Source organism: Lampetra planeri, chromosome 18 (genome assembly GCF_965212315.1).
Source record: "Lampetra planeri chromosome 18, kcLamPlan1.2.h2, whole genome shotgun sequence".
Classification (NCBI taxonomy): Eukaryota; Metazoa; Chordata; class Hyperoartia; order Petromyzontiformes; family Petromyzontidae; genus Lampetra; species Lampetra planeri.
Window position 1 is genome coordinate 13,519,415 of NC_136124.1, and position 22,763 is coordinate 13,542,177.

The 22,763-nt window shown below is 47.0% G+C and overlaps 1 protein-coding gene across 4 annotated transcripts in view; it reads left to right on the top strand.

Annotated features, from left to right (window-relative positions):
* SETD3 (SET domain containing 3, actin N3(tau)-histidine methyltransferase) overlaps nt 1-21,960 on the top strand; it is a 34,211-nt gene extending 12,251 nt beyond the window's left edge. For all 4 annotated transcript variants that reach the window (XM_078602626.1, XM_078602627.1, XM_078602625.1 and 1 more), the window contains 9 exons: nt 1,613-1,685; nt 2,089-2,345; nt 3,312-3,370; nt 5,916-6,030; nt 6,307-6,381; nt 8,998-9,164; nt 11,370-11,455; nt 13,552-13,709; nt 20,136-21,960. In XM_078602626.1, the coding sequence (XP_078458752.1) occupies nt 1,613-1,685; nt 2,089-2,345; nt 3,312-3,370; nt 5,916-6,030; nt 6,307-6,381; nt 8,998-9,164; nt 11,370-11,455; nt 13,552-13,709; nt 20,136-20,603 (1,458 nt within the window). In that variant the 3' untranslated portion in view covers nt 20,604-21,960. The remainder of the gene's footprint in view (nt 1-1,612; nt 1,686-2,088; nt 2,346-3,311; nt 3,371-5,915; nt 6,031-6,306; nt 6,382-8,997; nt 9,165-11,369; nt 11,456-13,551; nt 13,710-20,135) is intronic.
* The last annotated feature ends 803 nt before the right edge of the window (nt 21,961-22,763 follow it).

Consider the following 22,763-nt stretch of genomic DNA (forward strand, 5'->3'; position numbering starts at 1 on the left):
CTCTAAACCATTGTCTCTCCTCCGGCCACTGTGATCCAGAATTCCACGCTGCTCCCTCCTTGTCCCCTCGTTTGTCAGCTGGTCCCGCCTCCCCAGTCCTCTCTCTGCCCCGGCCCCTCCCCCCTCTATTTAAGGCCTCGGCACAGAGTCGTTGTCCTTCTGTTTGTCTTGGTGTGTGTCTCGCTCTGTGTCTTTGTGTGTGGCTCTCTCTGCATGTGTGTCTGCCTATGCTGTTTCCGTGTCTGTGTTTTATCATTAATTCTTACCTGATGATGGTTGCTTGCAAGCGAAACGTCGTATTCTATTATTACTAGCCTTTTGCCCGTCCTAGGACGGAAGCTGTAATATTTACGAAAAAATTGAGCAGAGTATAATTGTATCTTGTGTAAATTTAATGGCAGTGAATCTTACACGAAATACTGTCATCAAACACTACACTGAATTTCACTGTAGCACTGTATTAATGGCAGTGATTATTGCACAAACTCTGTCATAAAACACCTCACTTCATGTCACTGTAGCACTGCATTTAAAACTCGCCTTCAATTAGTTCAAAATCACTGCTCTGATACTTTATTTTCTTCTGCTTTCGCTCGCTAGGGTTGTAATACATTTTTATTCGATTAAATGTCTGGAAAATCACAGAGAAATGTATATATTTTATCATAATTTAGAAGCAAAAATATTAGACTTACCTTTTGTTTAAAGTGCTGAAGAAATAAATAAAGACACCAAATACACTTTGTTGCTGCGTAGAATTATTTATTTGATTAACTTTAAATAAAGAAACGTAACATTTAAAGCGAATTTGCATAAAAAAAGTCTTGCTTATGATGGTATTGATTTTGGGGGGGGGGCTCTTTTGCAGTGACGTCACATACAAATGTAGCACTGTGCTGCATATATTTCTTTTTTACCGTCACTTTCTGTAAAGAAACGTCATATTTGAAGCGACTTTGCGAAAAATAAATATCTTTACGCTCGACCTTCTTCCGCGTGAGTGTAAAAATGCACCCGCTCATGATTATTTTATTATTAATGACGGGGGGGGGCAGGGGTGCGGCATGTGGAGTGACGTCACGCGCGTTACACACATTTCTGGGCTATTATAGTAGTAATTTGATTTGATTTTGTATGTGACTTTACCGAAAGAACCAAAGAGTAATAGTAATTTAGTACATTTGCGATTTGCGGAATTCTTATAGCGCAAGGCTATCATGAAGGAAGGTGCCGTGCTTTACGGACAGTCTTACTTACATGCCTCATTTGCAGAGACTCGTATGCCCGCACATTCACAAACAAAGCAATAAAAACAACCACGTTTGTTCATTACATTGTATACGAAACATTGTTCAATATAATTTATACTATTTCTCATAGCATTGTTGTAATAAAAGAGGTGGATGTACATGTAGCTTGCTGTCATATGCGGTGCACCTATCTGTGTTCATAAGTGAGATGTTCATATGTGAGATGTTCAAATGCATCTCACAGGTGGACTGAAACGTTGTTGTTTTGTTACGTCTCCAGTGTGTGCGCGTCTGGCTACGGGGTTTTGCCTGTGCGTGAACATGTTTGTGTGTGTGCATGCGTGTGTGCGCGCCTCGCACAGGCGGACGAGTTGTTCCTGTGGATCCCACGCCGAATGATGATGACGGCTGAATCTGTGAAGTCCTCTGTTCTCGGTAAGCTCTGTCGTCTCCGGCATGGCTAAGGTAATTAGGAGACCTCATTATAATTTTTAATCGGGGTTGCTGAGCATGGGCCAAAAACCTCAAATGACCGGCAACAAATAGCATGATGAAGGTTGTTCAGGATAAAACTTAACACGTTTTATTTTTCATTGAGCAAAGTTATAATAGCTTTTGTAAACGGGACGATAATGGGAGGCAATTCCAAAGTGGAGAAGTGCGAGGGAAGATGCGGAGAAGTGTTGTGACCTGCAGCGTGGTGGCTGAACACAGTCTGGATGAGACGAATGATGTCTTCGCTTTGTTTGAGTTTCCTCATCTCTCTGTTAGGTCCCTGTGCTTATTGGCACGTGTATGCACCTCCACGTGTGCCCGTGTTGCCCTCGCGTGCGCCCAGGTCCCCTGCTGGCAGAAGACCGCGTCATGCAGGCGATGGGGAACGTGGCACTGGCGCTGCAGTTGCTGTGCGAACGTGCCAACCCCTCTTCTTTCTGGCAGCCTTATATTCGCTCGCTCCCATCCACCTACGACACTCCGTTATACTGCCAGGCCGATGAGCTGGCGTACTTCCGAGCCACGCAGGCGCTCCCTGACGTGCTTGCTCAGTACAAGAGCATCGCTCGCCAGTACGCCTACTTCTACCGCCTCATGCAGGTGAGACTTGCACCCGTGTGGGTCCAAACTGTGATTTGGTTTTGGTCTCATTTGTTTTTATAAAAAAACTTTTTTGTTAATAAATTATCCCACGTCTGAAAGTGTTTGTGGGACGTTTTGCCGTATAGACACGATTCTGTTAGTAATTCTACACTTTTATTAATCGCAGTGAAGCTCACCGGGTCGAGCTAGCGACTCGTAATCCGACGATTTCTCGTAAAAATCTTGGGGGTTGACTCATCCCATCATCCCTGCAGGGTCAAGTTTATGAATACTATTCTGTAGGGAAGTTACCAGCTGTTGTCCTATGGATGAACTCGCTCCTGCCATAGGCTTGTGGAATTTTCACCACTGGCTTGGGGCGGTAAATTGCAGATGGGCACCGCCCTCGGTGCTCATTTGAGCAGGAAATTAGTGGACTTGACTATTAAACACATCTGCTTTTCAGACCACTCTGGTTGCCTCAGAAATTCATTACATCCACGAAATATAAACTGGTCCCTTCAAACTTCTACGTTTGGAGAGCTCTACAGCCTTGCTAATTTCTTACATCTGTTTGACTTTTTATTAGTGGTAGGGATTCATATTCTTTGGTTCTTTCGGTAAAGTCACGTAGATAGAAACAATACAAATAAAGTTAATAAAAATATCACGACGGTCGTCATCAGCGGTCCTGATGACGACCGCTTGTGTTGCGATCGAAACGTCGTGATATTTTTATTCACTTTATTTTTTAATCTACGTGACTTTACCGAAAGAACCAAAGAATATGAATTTCTGCAGTCACGAAAGTTTTAAGTCAAAATTTAGTGGTAGGGAATGGAACATGGAACGGAATAAATAGACATTGTAGAATAATTTAAAGTTACAAAATATGTCGACCGAAAAATGAAACACGGCGGTATAAATGTCATCATTCCTGCGGTAATTGGGAACATTTAACTTTTGTCATTTTTTCATTTTCAGAATCACCCGGCTGCCAGCAAGCTTCCTCTGAGGGATTCATTCACGTACGACGATTACAGGTGGGTCTTTGTAAAAAAAATCACTTGTTAAATGTAGCCCGTTTAACACGTAGGCTTTCGCAACCAATATTTACGCGATCTAACTCAAAAAACCTCTTATGGGTTAAAGTAGCCATTTGAAATTTCCATTTTGAATGGATTTCTTTGAAGACATTTGAAATAAGTAACATTTAAACGAAGAGGCGCCACGGTGGCGAGATGTTAATTGCCTCACCTGGTATACAGGAGGTTGTGGGTTCGATCGCGACCCTGACACCTGTATATTTGGAGTTTGCATGTTATCCCCGTGGTCACGTGGATTTTTCTCCGGGCCCTCCGGTTTTTCCCTGAAAATTTAAAATCAACTTGCGTATAGAGTATGTGGCTGCTATACATGTCCACGTGATAAGCCACTTCGTTGAGCTATCATGTGTGATAGCCAGGTCACTTTTGAAAAGGAGCTACATAGCTTAGTGGGCCTTACCTTGTAAAATAAAAAAAAATCGTTTAGTTTTAGACAAATATACGGGAATGACCTACGCCAGTTGGTGCTGTCATTGCGGGTACTGAAGGTACAGTGGAGATGAGGCAGCCTCACATGACCTCCAAGTTCACTACCTGATGAAGCTCTCACGAGTTGGAGCGAAGCATCGATTTGTTGATGTTAAATTCCAGCGTGAAAAGATTTATGCCACCCGTGAGGAGTTCTATTGGTCAGAAATTGATCCATGCAATTGCACGTTTAAATAATAGCTTCTCTAAACGTGACAGGCTTGTCGGGTGGTGGAGGCTGAATGACAAGAGTTTTGGCATTGAACTACTTTGCAGCCTAACCTCTAACAAACATGGATTATTGTGAAGTGCATTGGCACAAATCTTGCGTTGTTTTGGTTGTGCATGAATTACCAATGGCAATTCTATTTGTACTGTTTTAGTATGTATTTGATGGAATTCACATGCACATATGCATATTAAATAGATCTAATTTGCATGGATAAGAACTAATTACAGAGCCAAAATCTTTTACTCGGAAGGAATAATAATGCAGATTAATCAAAGTAAATTCATTTTGAATAAATGTATATTTATAGAGCAGAGCTTCAAAAACTTTCCATTCTTATCAGTAGTAGCAATTCTAATCATTTTGCATTATGGGTTACAGTCAGTCGTAGAATATATAGTTGTGTAACCATTCCTGTAACTAACCAAATTTGCCAGCAGAGAGCAGATAGGCAAATGTGGACTCTTTTTCCATCAGAATAGGATAGAGTGTTGCCCCCTCGCACGCGTGAGTTGTCTCCGGGGACTCCGATTTCTTCCCACATGCAAACACTCAATTTATTGGCCAATAGCACCTTAATATATTGAGGACTGCAGTACTTGGGGGTTAATTTGGCACCGGGTCACAGCGCGGATGCTGCCTTTCCTGGTCGTTTGTGGTTCCTCGTCGCGCCCCTGAGCCATGTCCCTCTTAGGAGAGCGAGCGAACATTGTGCGGTGCGTTAGGAATTGAAACCATAATCATTATAATGGGAGATTAGCACTGTAAATGCTCATTGAAGCAGCAGGACCTTGACTTGAACTTGCTATCGACTTGGACCACGTGGGGGCAGCAGATGCCAGTGCAGCAACAAACATTATTGTGCTTACCGCCTTCACCAGCGTGGTAAAATATGCTCACATAAGCCTCTCGACCTACGCATCAAGGGGATGCCCTCATCCAGCAGTGGATTGACAAAGGGATGATGACATTTTATTTTTGATTCTGTACAGTTACAATCACAGTTGGCCAGCGTGAACCATGCCCATGATGGTGTTTAAGATACGTAATAGAAAGATTCAAAATAGATTTTTGGGTTAAGTCATGTAAGGATCTGGCCAAATTTATGTCATAGGACATAAATCCTCCACCTAACACAGCCGAACAAATTAAATTGTCACGTGGTGCACGATAATTGAATGCACCAATTATTTTCGTTACAAGCTCGCCAGTAAGTTGAAGGACATTTCTCAAAACTAAATTGAGCAATTAGATACGTGACGTCTAGCTTGAAACCAATCCAAGCATCTTCAGGACATGATCTAAAGTCAGAATAAGATCCTGGTAGTCAGAATAACCATTTGTCCTAACCCATCTTCTTAAATAGACATCATATTGGCTGCAAAAACCTTCATGTCAGATGTAGTAAATTAACCTCTGGTTTTACGTAACATCCTTTTATGATGTTCATCTCATGTGTATGGGTGTGTGGAGCGGTGGTGTAGCGGTTGGCACGCTGCGCTACGAACCCAACGTCCCGAGTTCAATTCCTGCTCATGGCCAACACCAATGACGAATATCTGAAACGGCCCTCGCCCTCCCCTAGGTCAACTCAGCCTCAAATGACTATCTGGTGCGGTGTGTAAACATAGCCACTTCGGAACACAAAGGTGGCCGGGCGTGGTGCTGGCCACCCATCCCCTCGTGTTCTGTGCCAGCCTTCATAGGTGCACGCTAACAGCACTTGCCCCAACAGTTTGTTAAGTCTATACGGGGGGGGGGGGTCTTTGTCTTTGTGTGTGTCAGGTGGGCAGTCTCTACAGTGATGACACGACAGAACCAGATCCCAATGGAGGATGCCTCCAGAGTCACCCTGGCTCTCATTCCCGTGTGGGACATGTGCAACCACACCAATGGGCTGGTACAGAGCACAACCCGCACTGTTTTTTTTTATTTGCGTGCATTTCGTTTTTATGACCGTTGAATACCGCAGGTTTGTTAGTTGCACAATGTTGTTTTTGTATTTGTTTTGCTGCTGCTGTGTGTACTCGGTACGGATAGCTGAACATGATCATGTAGCAAACAAAATAAACTTAAACATGCAAGTAGAAATTCTGCTTTAAGAGTAACAACCCATGTTCAGTTACATCAGGCTGTGGCTGGCAAAAGATACAAACCCATGTGTTCCGTCTTCCAGATCACAACCGGCTACAACATGGAAGATGACCGCTGCGAGTGCGTTGCCCTGCGCGACTTCAAACCCGGCGACCAGGTATGGCACAGGGCGCAGGCTCGCCGCGAGCGCGCCGAACGAGCGACGCCGTGTCGGGCAACAAATCGTGGAGTAAAGACGCCCGTCCGTTTTTTCGATAAACTTATGCACACGTGACAACCGTTGCTCATATTGTTGCTTCAAGTACTGTTGACCATTAACGAACGCAAAGTGACGTGTGATGGTTACCATGTGTGATGTCGCCAATGATGGCAGTGAATATGTAATGCTGAGGTTGAGCAGTGCAAGTGGGCAAACATTACAGGAGATTCATCCGTTGACGGAAAACAATTGCACCTGTTGCAGTATATTTCCTGCTTTGCTGTTGATCCCAGTGCAAGAGTGCATGTTAACCATCCGACACCCTAAGTGCACTGGAAGAGGGCAGGCGACAGAGACGGGCATTGGAATGGCACCCGGAGGTCAGCGACCAATGGGATGACCAAAGGCCAGATGTTGAAGTCACGTGTCAGCGTTATGACAAATCCGACATCCAGCAGCAGGAAGCGGTTTTGGCAATGCACGTGGCCTGTAATCCGGCACTGTGGAGGCGAGGGTTGGTGGATCACACAAAGGCTGTGAATCTCCCTTTCCATGGGCATCAAGGTGCTATAACCCGAGTTATGGCCACCCCAACAGCTTCGTGTGTCAAGATTTCTCCGATCTTACATTTACATGCAAATTTAATCTCTAGCCCCGCCCACTGACCCATGGGCTATACCCATCTCAAACCTTTATAACTCCCTGCCTCAGCAGCTCTCCCGTTATATTTTCACCTGATGACGATTGCTTGTGTTGCGATCGAAATGTCGTGATATCGTTATTATTTTTCTATCTACGTGGCTTTACCGATAGACCCAAAGAATAGGATGGAGATGTTTTTTTTATTAGCATGTGTTTGGGTGATTTGTTTACATTTATTGTACTTTGCACTACGATAATGTTTTTGTACTGTTTTTTTTATAGTAACTTACTTACCCACCCCTTCTGGACATCTGTCAAAAAGAGCTTTATAGCTCATTGGATTCCTCCAGTCTAAATAAATATTCTGATTCTGATTATAGAGAGAGAGGACTGCAGAGATTGGACAATTATTGGCAGCAGTTCACTGCCTGGCTGCTGCCTTTCGCCCCTTGTCTATGGTTCCTCCTCGCACCTCTAATTCCGTTCTCCCCCTTCGAGAGCGAGCGAATAACGCCCGCTGGCGCATTGCAAGTTGACATGAATTAAGGTGTGGTCATATCAATGGCATTGGACGTTTGTGACTTTTTGGAAACTAATGAAGTGTCCAACATCGCAGCGCTGCCACTCTGCTGGTGGTCATTGCCGTGCGGTCTTTCTGACTTCGCCACCCATGGCTGCTGCGGATGTCCGCAGCAGTGAGGCTGTGAAGCCGCTGAAGTTGTATTCATGGTAGCAAAGTCGCAGGTGTTCACAATCATGGCGCTGAAATGTATTGCACACTTTATTTACCCATCATTGGATCACTACCCTTGTTGGTTAATTATTTGACATTTGTTCTAGGCCATGTAATGATAGCGCAAAATTTTTGTCATGAAACCCTCCACGTGTCCAACGTTTTATCGCGTCGATGGATGTTGCTTCAGCTCTCCGGCGAGTTGAAGAGCAAATCTTCGCTGCCACATTTAGCAATCTGATTCAACGGAGATGGCCATCCACCCACTGTGCCAACTTGATCTATGGGATCAAGTTGGCACAGTGGGGAGCACAGCTGGTGAATTTGCCAGTCTTGTCCGTTAACCCATAATACCTGGGCCTGTCGCATGATCTTTAGCGCTGTGGTGATGTAACAACCGGAACTTCGTGGCGAATGATGGCTGCCGTTATTGTCGGCGAGTATAAATCTCCCGATGCCGTCACCAAGGGAAGGCGGCAGAGTGAGGGTTGAAATGTGAGAGATGCCTCAATATGTACCTGCCTCCTAACTCCTGTAGGCAGTGCATCGTTTGTTAGGCCAATGGCAAAAGGATAGTAGTACCATAATCATAGCAATGCCAAAGGCAGATCAGCCTTCAGTAGGCCATTAGCATCTTCAGAAATGTGCATTAAGTACCCTCCTGCGGTTAAGAGAATGGCCAGTAGATGGCAGTAACTTAGTTATTTTGAGTAACTTTGTAACTGGATTTTTTATTTAATGTTTGCCGTAAAAAAGTCAGGGTAGTTTGGTTTCTTCACACGGAAAAAAATATATCTATAAGTAACTGACGCCCAAAACCCTTTTTGAATGGATACTTGAGACTGACGTTTTCTTTGATAATTAAGAAAATAAACTGTACATGATGATTCCACGGCCTTTAAAAGATTTTAATCATTTGACATTTGTTCTAGGCCATGTAATGATAGCGCCAAATTGTTGTCATTAAACCCTCCACGTGTCCAACGTTTTATCGCGTCGATGGATGTTGCTTCAGCTCTCCGGCGAGTTGAAGAGCAAATCTTCGCTGCCACATTTAGCAATCTGATTCAACGTTTCACTGGAAACTGAAACTGCATCAAATCAGATCAGCAATCGGGAAGCAAAACAAATTTGTGCGTTGAGTTGATGTCGATTTTATTTTCCAGTCACATTTTCCCTGCATGTCGTTCGACCCCCAGATTTACATCTTCTATGGGATCCGCTCCAATGCGGACTTTGTCATCCACAATGGCTTCTTTTTCGAGGGCAATGCAAACGACCGAGTCAAGATCAAGCTGGGCGTGAGCAAGAGCGAGCGCCTCTATGCCATGAAGTCTGAGATCCTGGCGCGCGGAGGGATTCCTGCGTGAGTGCTCATGCAAGCGCACAAAGACTTAAGATCCCCCGTGTAGCCTTAACAGACTGTTGGGGTAAGTGCTGTTAGCGAGCACCTACGAGTGGGTGGATGGCCATCTCCGTTAAGGCACACCTTCAGCTCCTCTGCAACTACAAAAAACAAAGTTCCCCGTATAGTCTTTAACAGACTGTTGGGGCAAGTGCTATGAAGGCCAGCACGGCACACAAGGGGGGGATGGGTGGTCAACACCACGCCCGGCCGCCTTTGTCTTCCCAGTGGCGATGTTTACACACCGCCCCAGATACTCATTTGGGGCTGAGTCGACCAGGGGAGGCCCAGGACCGTTTCACATAATTGTCACTGGTGTCGACCACGAGCGGGAGTCGAACTCGGGTCGCCGGGTTCGTAGCGTAGCATGCTAACCGCTACACTACCGCTCCTCTGTGCAAATGCCCGCACACAGACGGCGTGCACACTAACATGGGCCTGGGTTCCATTCCCGACTCGGGTGCCTCTCTGCGTAGAGTTTGTATGTTCTACCCCTTTTCTGCATGGGTTTCCTCCAGCTTCTGCAGTTTTCTCCCTTTGCTAAAACCATAATAATTTTACGGGTATTGCCCAAGTATCCCAATGCTGAAAAATGAAAGGCAAATTACTCAATTGGGATTGCGCACAGCAACATGGCCCCTGACTGAAAAAACTTTGTAGGACCCTCTTGAAAAATAATCCTGAGACTTGGTAAGGCCTTCCTGGCAAAGGCAGTGGAATGATAAACATCAGCAATACTCATGCTCAAGCACATATATGATACACCTCTGCATATGTTCTCACACATTAAACAGGACCCTGCGGGGTGGGCTGGTAGGAACGAATAACCAAAGAATATAAACATGTATTATGACACTTGTTTAGCCAGGAAAGCCCCACTGAGTCTAACGGTTTTTGTAGGGTCCTGCCAAGTATTTGCAGTAGGGGGCGATGTTGCTACACCGAATCGGACGATACGAAGGGAGAGTGTGAGGCCTAGTTCTAGGGTTTAGGCCTAGCTGTAGGCTTTAGGCCGCCGTGAGTTAATTTTAAAATTAAATGTTTTTATTATTTATGTAAAAGCTTAAAATTTAAATGTTTCTATTTAAAAGCATCAGGGAATGTAACATTGTTAAACATTAACTCCCTTGCACACACGCGGGGGTACGATACGAAGGGAGAGTGATAGGCGTAGTTCGAGGCTTTAGGTCTAGCTGTAGGCTTTAGGGCGCTGTGAGTAAAATTTGAATTTAAAAGTTTTAATTAAAAGCTATCTCAGGGAATTATAAGGGAATGTTACACTTGTTTAGCCAGGAAAGCCTCATTAATTTAAATGTGTTAATTAAAAGCTATCTGAGGGAATTATAAGAGAATGTTACACTTGTTTAGCCAGGAAAGCGTCACTGAGTCTAAAGGTTTTTGTAGGGTCATGCCAAGTGTTTGCAGTAGGGGGCGATGTTGCTACACGGTCGGACGGACGGTCGGACGGACGGACGATATAATCTATTGTAGGCTGGTCCACTTCGTTCCTACCAGTATGAGGACATATCCACACGGTCACTCCAACATCCAAACATGCATGGGTACACGTAACAGTACCATACATTTACATTTCTATTTGTTTACAGTTTTTTCATTTTGCCATGACTCTTTTGTCAACCCATATATTTTAAATATCTTCTGTCTGAATATTGATAAAACTAAGGTCCTTATTAGCAAGAAGTCTGCCCTCGGTATTGATCGACTTCCAAGTGTCCTCCGATTGTGAAATTATGACATTTTGTTGTGATCGTGATAGCTTAGTGGTGGTCGATAGAGTTTTTGTTTCCATGATCGAGGTTTTATTTTTGGGTTAGATCACGTAACAATGAATGTGTTGTTAAACACGCCACCACACGGCACAGCCAATGAGTTAGGTTTGTCACGCAAACCAAACGTGCTAATTCGTTACTACTTCAGCACACCGGTGTGTTGGAGAGTAAACCCACAACATTTACAATTCGAATACGACGTTTCGCCAGTAATTACGATAACCAGCCTCATCAGGCAACAGCCAGATTTGTGGAGGAATCCTCCTGTTTGTCCTACACATTTATATTGACGCGATCTAACACAAATAAACCTCTAGGGATAACATTGGTCGCGAAAGCCAACTGCGTGTTAAACTGAGTTTGTGTTTGTCTGCAGTTCCACGATGTTTGCACTGCACTGTGGAGACCAGCCCATACCAGCCCAGCTGCTCGCTTTCCTGCGCACGTTCTGCATGACAGAGGGTAATGAGCTGTGCTCTTGCAGGCACATCCCCACCAAAAATGTCACTTTCCCAAACCCGTGATATGTTTTTTCCGAGCATGAAGCGCACAACTGTTAAGCAGCATTTTTGGGGATGGCGTTGATGGATCTTTTGAGGGCATTTTTTCTCGTGTTGAAAAGCTAAAGTTTAAACTTGAAATGTGTTCTTCAAAAAATCCAACTTCTACCCAATTTGAAGTGCTCACACAGAGAGGAAACCCACATTTTTACCAACAGTGGAGCTGAAGGAGCAATGCTCACAACAATGAGCAGAGTGCTCAGTGCTATCACATATCAAGTTGGCACAGTGGGGAGCACAGCTGGTGAATTTGCCAGTCTTGTCCGTTAACCCATAATACCTGGGCCTGTCGCATGATCTTTAGCGCTGTGGTGATGTAACAACCGGAACTTCGTGGCGAATGACGGCTGCCGTTATTGTCGGCGAGTATAAATCTCCCGATGCCATCACCAAGGGAAGGCGGCAGAGTGAGGGTTGAAATGTGAGAGATGCCATAATATGTGCCTGCCTCCTAACTCCTGTAGGCAGTGCATCGTTCGTTAGGCCAATGGCAAAAGGATAGTAGTACCATAATCATAGCAATGCCAAAGGCAGATCAGCCTTCAGTAGGCCATTAGCATCTTCAGAAATGTGCTTTAAGTACCCTCCTGCGGTTAAGAGAAGGACCAGTAGATGGCAGTAACTTAGTTATTTTGAGTAACTTTGTAACTGGATTTTTTATTTAATGTTTGCCGTAAAATGTCAGGGTGGTTTGGTTTCTTCACATGGAAAAAAAGATATCTGTAAGTAACTGACGTCCAAAACCCTTTTTGAATGGATACTTGAGACTGAGGTTTTAATTAACAAAATAAACTGTACATGATGATGCCACGGCCTTTAAAACGTATTTCACTCATTGAGTCCTTCAACCATATTGAGGACTCGATCAACCGGATGGACTGTTTTGTATCATTCACACTGCTCAACCACTACACGGCACGTCACAACACGCTCGCCAACTCGCACACTCACACTCACCAAGTCACTCGCAAACTCACACACTCACTCTCACACTCACAAAGTGACACACTCACACACTAACTTACCCACTCGCACACCAACTCACCGTCTCACTCAGAATAAAAGAACGTATTTATAATGGAGGAATCCAATGAGCTATCAATCTCTTTTTCACAGATGTCCAAAGAGCTTTAAAGCTCTTTTCCACTCACCAACTCAGCCACCCACTCACCGCACTGCCGGTCACCGTGCTCTAGTTAAGACAGAACCAAGAGAATGTCTTCACAATTCTGGCTAATCGCCTGATGATGCTGGTTGTAATCACCAGCGAAACGTCGTACTCGGGCTTACTCTCCAACACACCGGTGTGCTGAACTAGTAACTAATTGGCACGTTTTGTGTACGTGACAAACCTTACTAATTGGCTGTGTCGGGTGGTGGCGGGTTTAAAGGCACATTTATATTTTCGCGATCTAACCCAAAAAAAAACTTTATTCAGCACATTTCTTCTTCTGCTTCTTCCCTCGCTCTGCTCCACTTTGGGATTCCCTCCCATCGTCACTTTTCCCAAGCTCTTACTATAACCTTGCTTAATTCAAGAGATGTGTTAACTCCAGTACAACTTTGATGATGCTGCTTATTCCTGGCCACTTGACCTTTTAGGGTTTTGGAGCTGTTTTCCCCAGCAACTACGTAAAAAAATAAACCGTAAGAGTGGTTGTATATAACCCTCTTCATACCGCTTCATGGTTGAAAGCACTTACGAGTGTGTGTGTGGTTGTGTTTGGAGCGACAGTGTAGCGGTTAGCGCGCAGCGTTATGAATCCGGCAACCCGAGTTCGATTCCCGCTCACGGTCAACATCAGTGACGATTATCTGAACCAATGCTGGACCTCCCCTAGGTCGACTCAGCCCCAAATGAGTATCTGGTGCGGTGTATAAACATCGCCACTGGGGAGACAAAGGCGGCTGGGCATGGTATCGTGCTGGCCTCCAAAGCACTTGCCTCAATAGTCTGTTAAAGGCAATACGGGGGATCTTTGTTTTTTGTGGTTGCAGAGGAGCTGAAGGTGTGCCTTATTGGAGAAGACGTCATGGATAAGATTTACCGCCTGGGAGATCCAGCGCTGCCCATCAGCTGGGAAAATGAAATCAAGCTGTGGACGTTTCTGGAGACGCGAGTTTCCCTGCTTCTGCACGCCTACAACAACAACAAGGTGGGGCATGCATGGTCATGAACCCACGCGTGTTGTGGACACGCGTGGTCAGGGGAACCACTGCGTCTGGCCGGCACGCGCAGTCAGGAACCACTGCGTCTGGCCGGCATGCGTGGTCGGGAATCACTGCGTGTGGTGGGCACGCGTGGTCAAGTTGGTTTCGGTGTTCACGTCGATGAGTTCAGACTCACTTGCTTGCAGTCGACAAACAAAGTGCCCAGTTTCTTACCTCACTGTGGTCGGCAAAATTCAGTACGAAGCAGTCACGGTGATTGATGATCCAGAACACGCTCGTTCACTGGCGGTCGGTCGCCTGCGTATCTGCTCCGCTGTCACTGTTGGCAAGGTTTTTACTCCCGTGGCCTTCACTCGCTGATTCCACTGCGCACGTTGAGGACCCGGTTTCCCGCTGTCTTAATTTCCCCCAAACAAACTCTTACGACAATAAGATTTCTCAAGAAACGTTTTGACTCTTTTATCCTTCAACTCTGGCAGTGCTGTTTTATTCTTACTTTTCACTTTAAGTCTCTTGGTCCTTTGGGCTTATCCTTGGCAGCTGTATTTCAACAAACACCAAAGATGTTGTCTCTATTTCTAGGTCTTCCTTGTTAGTTACATAACAGTAAACATTGCATCACTGCACCCCCTCCGTGCTCATTAGTGTTGAAAAATAAGAATAGGGTTTACCCTTTCTGATAATAAAGCAGGTGTTAAGATGTTCAGACACCAAATAGTTACCTTTTGCAATACATCAAGTGGCTCTTATGTGTGTTCCTCAAATAAACTTGTTTGACCTGCGTGTAGTATTCTTCCTTACACTTGTAGTGGTGGTGTTGACGTGCGCCGACTGTGACAGTGATGGATCACGGGGCGGCACGGGGTGCGGGGTTGGGCACGCGTTGTGGGCGTGGTATGGACGCGCGCGCCGAGTGACAGATGACGGGGCGGCGCGGCGTGGGTGGTGAGGCACGCTGAGATGTGGGAAAACAGGATCGTAGCCAGCGCCCAGTGATTGGTCGAATAGGATGGGTGCTCGCAGCGACGTCCGCAGGTGGGGTATAAAGGGGGACGCGCGAGAGCACTCGGGGAGAGTTATCCAGTTGAAGATCGAAGACGGAGTTGAAGACCTAGTGCCCCGAGACCCCTAGTCCCGCCGTCCTTGTAGGGACCGGGGCCCTGTGTGGCTCGGAGGCGAGACTGTGGGACCCGGGGTCCGACGCCCACGTGGGTCGGGCTGGGGACCCACAGTCAAGACGGACACCCCGGGCAGGGAGTGTCCAGAGTAGCTCAGTGGGCGTTAGTCGCCAGAGTAGCTAAGTGGGTGTTGGTCACCCGAGTAGCTCAGTGGGCGTTAGTCGCCGAGTAGCTAAGTGGGTGTTGGTCACCCGAGTAGCTCAGTGGGCGTTAGTCGCCAGGGTAGCTAAGTGGGTGTTGGTCACCCGAGTAGCTCAGTGGGCATTAGTCGCCGAGTAGCTAAGTGGGTGTTGGTCACCCGAGTAGCTCAGTGGGCGTTAGTCGCCAGGGTAGCTAAGTGGGTGTTGGTCACCCGAGTAGCTCAGTGGGCGTTAGTCGCCAGGGTAGCTAAGTGGGTGTTTGTCACCCGAGATACTAAGTGGGTGTTAGTCACCTGTGAACGAGTTTGGTGAAATAAAGTGTGCTACCCGTGAAGTCGTCTCCCGCCGAGTTACTACATTACAACTGGCGTCAGAAGTAAACCTGTCTTCAAGAAGAATGGACACGAGGAAGACTACCCGTACCCACGAGCGAGGTCGGGAAGACGACGGCGTACCGGGGACACCAACCTCGGGAGGAGAGGACGAGGAGTTGCCGCCGATGCAGCACTTCGCGGTGATGGCCGACGCTCCGCTCGCCTCCGACACCAGCCTCCAAGACGCACACTCCCGGTTGGCGGAGTTGCTACTCGCCGCCGTCGCTGTCTTGGCGGACATCTCCGTTCCGGCGAGCGAAAAAACGGCTGCGGGGTTGGTGGAGAAAGCGAGGTTGGAGGGATCCCGCCAAAAGGCGCTTCGCGCCAAAAGTCTTGAAGTTGCCGCCGTTTTTGAGGGGCCGCCATCGATTGGCGGGAAGCACGGACACCACGTGGCCGGAGACCTCCGCTCAGCGCAGCCCACGTCATCAGCGCGCGCCGGAGCTCTCCATTTTGCGCCTGACGACCGAGCCGACATTTTACACAACTACAGCGGAGCGCGGGAAAATCTCTCCGACGTCGACGACGATCGGGTCCTCCAGCAAAGATTGCCCGCGCTGTCGGCGTTCAAGGCGGATGGGGGCGACTGGGGAGCCTTCCAACGAAGGTTCCTCGCTCATCAGGAAATGTCGGGGTGGTCCGACACCACTGCCCTGCGTGCGTTGCCAGCGATGCTCGACGACGACGCGCTTGCAGCCTTCACATCTGCTGCAAGGTCGTCCCGCTCTACGCTCCAGGCCGCACTACACCTGATGGCGAAGGTGTTCGGGCCGCCCTCCACCTGTCGCCACCAGTTCTACGATCGGCGAAAGGTGGCTGGAGAAACGACGCTCGCCTATCGCACGGCGCTGCTCGCCTTGGCGGACGCAGCTTTTCCCCGCATGGACAAGGGGGGGAAGGACGCCATGGTGACGGAGCAGCTGCTGGCGTTGGCCCACGAGTTGGGGGTCCCCATCAATGTGGCGGACGAAATGGATATCTGCTCCCTGGCGATCGCCACGAGCATTCACGCGTACGAGGTCCTCAAGCGCAAGCCGGCGGTCGTCTGCAAATTGGCGGGGAACGCGGCACTGGCCGCCACGATCGCGAACCTCAGCCAGCTGCGGATCAGGAGCAGGCCTTCGCTGCATCGCGTCCGGGGGAGTGGAGAACGGGAGGTCGTTCGCCCACACATTCATCCCGCAAGCTGGAGCAACCGAAACCTACGACGTCCCTCGTCGTCTGCTACAACTGCGGCCTTCGGGGTCACGTCGCAGCCGGGTGCCGGGCCCCGCGTCAGCGCGCCACAGGACCACGTCGGGACGACGACCAGGCCCACAAGTCATCCCAACAAAACCCGGCGCTGGCAACTCAGACTGTACGGGTGCCCCCGGGATCGCAAATGTTGGTACCCCTTCGGTTGAGGAAACCACTCGAGGTGGGTGCGGAGGCACAGGGAGTGCTGTTGGGGCCGTCTAACAGGGCCAGAAGGGGCCTCGACTTAGCGGTTGCTCAAACCATGGTGCCTCGGGCTTGACGGCTGCTGACCGTCGGGAACCGGAACCCCGCGGCACGCACGGGTCCTCGATGCCTGGCCAATGTCTTCCTGAACTGCCGGCACCACCGGACGGTCAACCGCGTCTGGTGCCGTACGACGGACCGGCAAGGCGGACTCGGGCTAGGGCACAACAATTTTCATGAAGACATTTTTTTTTCGACACCGAGCTCGCCCGGTGTTCCCCTCTGCCGGGGTAATGTCCCGTTCTAGGGACGCTCGGAAAGAATGGGACGCTGCACGAGTCGAGGAGAAAAAAAAAATATATACATTTATTTTTCTTTCTGCATACACATTGGTATTGTCACTCGCCGGATTGTATATATTGTTCTGTTGTCGTGGTGGCATTGGTTGATGGTTGCGGATGGTAGTGTTCGCGTTGGGTTGTGTTGTTACGTTAGTTGTTGTTCTTGTTGTTGTTGTTGTGTTACGGGGCACACAGGGGGGTTTGTATATTTTTATAGCAGCCGGGTCGGCTGCGAGCTATGTGGTAGGGGGTGATGTAGTGGTGGTGTTGACGTGCGCCGACTGTGACAGTGATGGATCACGGGGCGGCACGGGGTGCGGGGTTGGGCACGCGTTGTGGGCGTGGTATGGACGCGCGCGCCGAGTGACAGATGACGGGGCGGCGCGGCGTGGGTGGTGAGGCACGCTGAGATGTGGGAAAACAGGATCGTAGCCAGCGCCCAGTGATTGGTCGAATAGGATGGGTGCTCGCAGCGACGTCCGCAGGTGGGGTATAAAGGGGGACGCGCGAGAGCACTCGGGGAGAGTTATCCAGTTGAAGATCGAAGACGGAGTTGAAGACCTAGTGCCCCGAGACCCCTAGTCCCGCCGTCCTTGTAGGGACCGGGGCCCTGTGTGGCTCGGAGGCGAGACTGTGGGACCCGGGGTCCGACGCCCACGTGGGTCGGGCTGGGGACCCACAGTCAAGACGGACACCCCGGGCAGGGAGTGTCCAGAGTAGCTCAGTGGGCGTTAGTCGCCAGAGTAGCTAAGTGGGTGTTGGTCACCCGAGTAGCTCAGTGGGCGTTAGTCGCCGAGTAGCTAAGTGGGTGTTGGTCACCCGAGTAGCTCAGTGGGCGTTAGTCGCCAGGGTAGCTAAGTGGGTGTTGGTCACCCGAGTAGCTCAGTGGGCGTTAGTCGCCGAGTAGCTAAGTGGGTGTTGGTCACCCGAGTAGCTCAGTGGGCGTTAGTCGCCAGGGTAGCTAAGTGGGTGTTGGTCACCCGAGTAGCTCAGTGGGCGTTAGTCGCCAGGGTAGCTAAGTGGGTGTTTGTCACCCGAGATACTAAGTGGGTGTTAGTCACCTGTGAACGAGTTTGGTGAAATAAAGAGTGTGCTACCCGTGAAGTCGTCTCCCGCCGAGTTACTACATTACACACTGATAAAACTTTTCATGGAATGGTCAATAAATCTATCTCTGAAATAACCACACCCATTGCTCATTCAGTTTTGTGTAATGGCACGCCTATATACATCTTAAAGACTCGAAGAAATGCTAACTACCTTACAACTGCGGATGAGATTATGGCTGACTTTATTATGCAGTCCGTACAGAAATATGTTGACTCGTTACAGAATCTCGTGAATACTCCACCGTTCTGCAGCCCTAATTCCGTTTTTATTTCTCGGTATCTTTTTCCTCCGCCTCTTCAATAATATTTGCTTTTTGTACATTTTTACCTCCCTGCTGCCTTACTCAATATTTTTGCTAAACGTTATTCCTCCCTGTTACAATAACAGGTTAAACAAGCTCCACGATTTATTTAGAACCTCTAGTACCTCCAGAATTTCCTCCCAATGTGTAATAATTAAATGTTGTTACGCCTATCTTTATTCTTTATAGCCTGTTTAAGAAGGCGATTATATTTCGATTTAAAGCTTTCGTGACTGCAGGGATTCATCTTCTTGGTTCTTTCGGTAAAGTCACGTAGAAGGGAAATAATAAAATAATAAAAATAAAACAATACAATAATTCTCACGACGTTTCGGCCACAACGCAAGCAGGTGAAGAACAGGTCTGTCAGAAAGACAGCGTCTGAATGGGCACCACCAGGCTTGGCAGCGTATATTTAAGCTGGGTTGGAGGGGGGAAGGGGCGCCTTGACAAAGGAATTTACATATCAAGAGGAATTTAGCATATTTATGCGAAATGCTGATATGGGATTAGTCACTACTTGTGGAATGCGTAGGAGGTGGGGGGTGGGTTTCAAAGTCATATTATGCCCGTGCATTATGCAGGATTAGCAGCATCAAAGGGAGGGAGTAGGGTTAGCAGTAATAGAGGGAAGGAATTTTAATAGTAAGGAGCTGCAGCAGCTAAACCACCACGTAAATATACTAAAATATAAACTACATCAGTATCATCAATATACTAAATATACTCTCCAATAAGCTGAGCTACTAACAGTAAGTCATACATTACAATTCTATGTCGCAAAAAATATAATATGCCTCCAGCTAAACTTTTTTCTTACATCACACTTGTCTACCCCGTACTATATACTGCCATAGACAAACCCAACATTAATTTATATACTGCATTACTATACACCACCCTATACCTTAGACTATACATTGTAATATTACACTATGTATTATTCTACCCACCCTACTGTATACCACACTGCTATACAATTACGATACTATATATTACCTTATACATGATATTAAACATTACACTTTTATACTATTTATTTTTATACAATCTGCTATACACTATACCATTGACCGTCGCGTGAAAGGTACTAAGAGGAAGCAACGAAATATGTCAATGAGAGAGTGGTGGTAGGAGACTTGCAGCGATTATAGACATACACAAATCATATAATTGTGAAATAAACAACTGACTTCTGGAATTGTATTCTGGCTTCCTGGGTCTGGTCCTGAAGATCTATTGGTGTAGTTTCAAGCCTAACATCACGTCTCTAATTAAAAAATTTGGTTGTGAGAATTTGTCTTCGACATACTGGCGAACTGAAACTAGACTATTTGGTGCGTTAAAACGCTTTTACCACTGAGTGACAATTTAATTTGTGTGACCATGTTGGGTGGTGTAGGATCCTATGACACATATTTGGCCAGAGAATGACGTGTCTAAGCAAACAAAAATGGTTACGAATCGTAATATTTGCTGCAAAAACCTACATGTCTTAAATTACGACCTGTGTGTGCTTTTGCAAGGATGACGACACTCTGCTGACGGACCCCAAGCTGTCTCACCGCACCAAAATGGCGGTGCGTCTGCGCAGAGCCGAGCAGGACATCCTGGCCAACGTGGTGAGCTACGCGGGGCGCATGAAGGACGCCTCCAAAAAACTGCTCGCCGAGAATGCGCCCATACCGGAGCCCACGGACGGAAGCCGCCTCGCCGGGGAGAACGGCCTCACGCCGACCGAAGACGACGAGGAGGAGGACTACGACACGAAGATTCGCTTGGGCCTGCAGACGCTGCGTTGTGGCGCGGACAACGAAGAGAAAGGGGTTAAACGCGCGCCACCAAGCACCATTGGGGAAGCCGAGGCGGCAGTTGGGGAGAGAAGAGGGGAGGAGACAGACGTAGTTCCTGAAAGCTCCGAGGGGGGCCAGATCGAATTGCCAGGCAGCAAAACCAAGTCCCTCCAGCAGACGAGTGAACCGTCCTCCGCATAAAGCAACGACGTGTGTGCGACGTGCCCGAGGACAAGCGCTGAAGAAAGATTGATGAACTGTGAGACGTAAAAAAAAACGTGACACTGGAATTAAGATTATTAATTCGTACATTTAAGGAGTGCGCAAGTGCAATTGCACAGCCAAGCATGAACACAGAGGGAGAGAGTTCAGAAGCACAGTGGTGGCCGGGAGAGGGTGAGGCAAGGCGGTGTTCCTGTCGTCCTCTTAGCCTCTTCTAGATGAGCAAATCTTCCAAATTCCAGGATCATTGTGGTGACAAATTAGGATTATTAGTTATGCACAAGAAAGGAAAACCAAATCCGACTTGCAATTAAATGAGGTGTGTGTATTTGTATTGTATTTTTCCACTTAGTTGTGGCACATTACCCAGGATTTTAGGATTGGCCCGACGATGGGGGTCATAAGACTGCACGTGTTGTCATCTGTGAAGGTCCTTCTGAGCATCCGCATTGCTACGGTTAGTTTCATGCCTCACTTTGGGGGCCGAGTTTGAATATTTGCAGGATGAGGCTATGATTCAACGTGGTACAGCGAAACTCCAAAAATCTATGCTGATTTGGGGAGAGGGTTTTAAAGAATCCTATCTGCAATACACCACCGGCAAATACTCTGAAACATTGTGGTAAAAGTTAAGGATTTTAGACTTGCAAATATAAAAATCCACAATTTACAGATTGTATAAATTCCCAGGAAAAAAATTTCATTTTTTGGAAAAATGAAATTGAGCAAATCTACAATATGCATCTATCCTCTGTGGGGTTTAAAAAAATATGTTTTTAAGGCTTGGAATCCAACATGGATTGAATGTCTGCCTCCATTAGCCGGCCACCAGACCTGCACTGTTAGCCATAATTGTTTAAATTACTCTGTATTAACACACCACTCGCACACACTTGCAGAACATACAAGTAACATAAATATAAGCTAACTTAAAATGTAACCAAACTTTGGTTTAATCAAAATAATTCTGAATTTAGCACTGCACATTAGAACTTGCACTCGTGTGGCACTAGCATTGCACGTGCATGGCGTTGAGAGCAAGATACTCGTGTGTTTACAGACCGGCGCAGGTTTGAACGAGCGGGCGAGGCACTCGCAGTTTTAAATCCTGCCCGTGAGGCCCACCACCTCCTTCACATTAAACACAGAAGAGTCGGCGGTCGTGCCATTTCGTTGCAACTGCGGTGGATCATGGATTTTAGGAGGAAGTAGGTACGCGACTATTTTCGAATCCACGCAACATCACACCGTCGCCAGCTTCCGCGGATTATAGAAGTTTTTAGCAACTTATAAAAATTCCTAAACGTCGTGGAAATTCGCGAATTGAATGATTTTCACCCCCAGCTAACAGGAGATTCTGAAAACTATGGGGCGCCAAGAATTTTTGGATTTGCAGTTTAGAGTTTCACTCTATTTGGATCAATGATAGGAGTTGATGTAAATATACAAGTGATTGTTATTAAAAAAAGAGAACAGCTGCTGAGTTGATCCGATGGTGCATTAAGACATTGCGTAATCTGATGAGCGTCTTGAACCTTAATCTGTAAATGGAAACATTTAAATACAGATCACAGTAGATGCATTTTCAAACAAGTTTCATTCTGTAAAGCCTCTGGGTCCTCTTGATTTTCTTGCAGATTCTTTCAAACTCAAAGACAATCTTGACTTAAAGCTTTCGTGACTGCAGAAATTAATATTCTTGGGTCTTTCGGTAAAGTCATGTAGATAGGTTCAAAGAAATTTAAAAATAACAAAAAACTACGACGTTTCGATCACAACACAAGCGGTCGTCTTCAGGAAAAGGGAGGTGAGCTTCCAAGGCAAACTGTTTATAAGGGTTTGAAATGGATGTAGCCCAAATGTCAGCAACCAGTTTAAATCATAATTGGCTATGATGTTACCATCCTACCACCTTCCGATGTTAGTTGTGCTTTACGCCCATTTCAAACTTGCGCTTTCACAGGGTTCACACTAACACAGCCACTTCGCGCGCCGACCTCTTGGTTACGGCTCTGTGATCTGCCATTAAGATGCAAATTTCTCATTAACATGCTCATTTTCACCTGGCAGCCCTTTGGTGGAAAACGAACCACCGTCGGGTTGGCTGCCCACCACTTACATTATCATTGGCTGCTGACA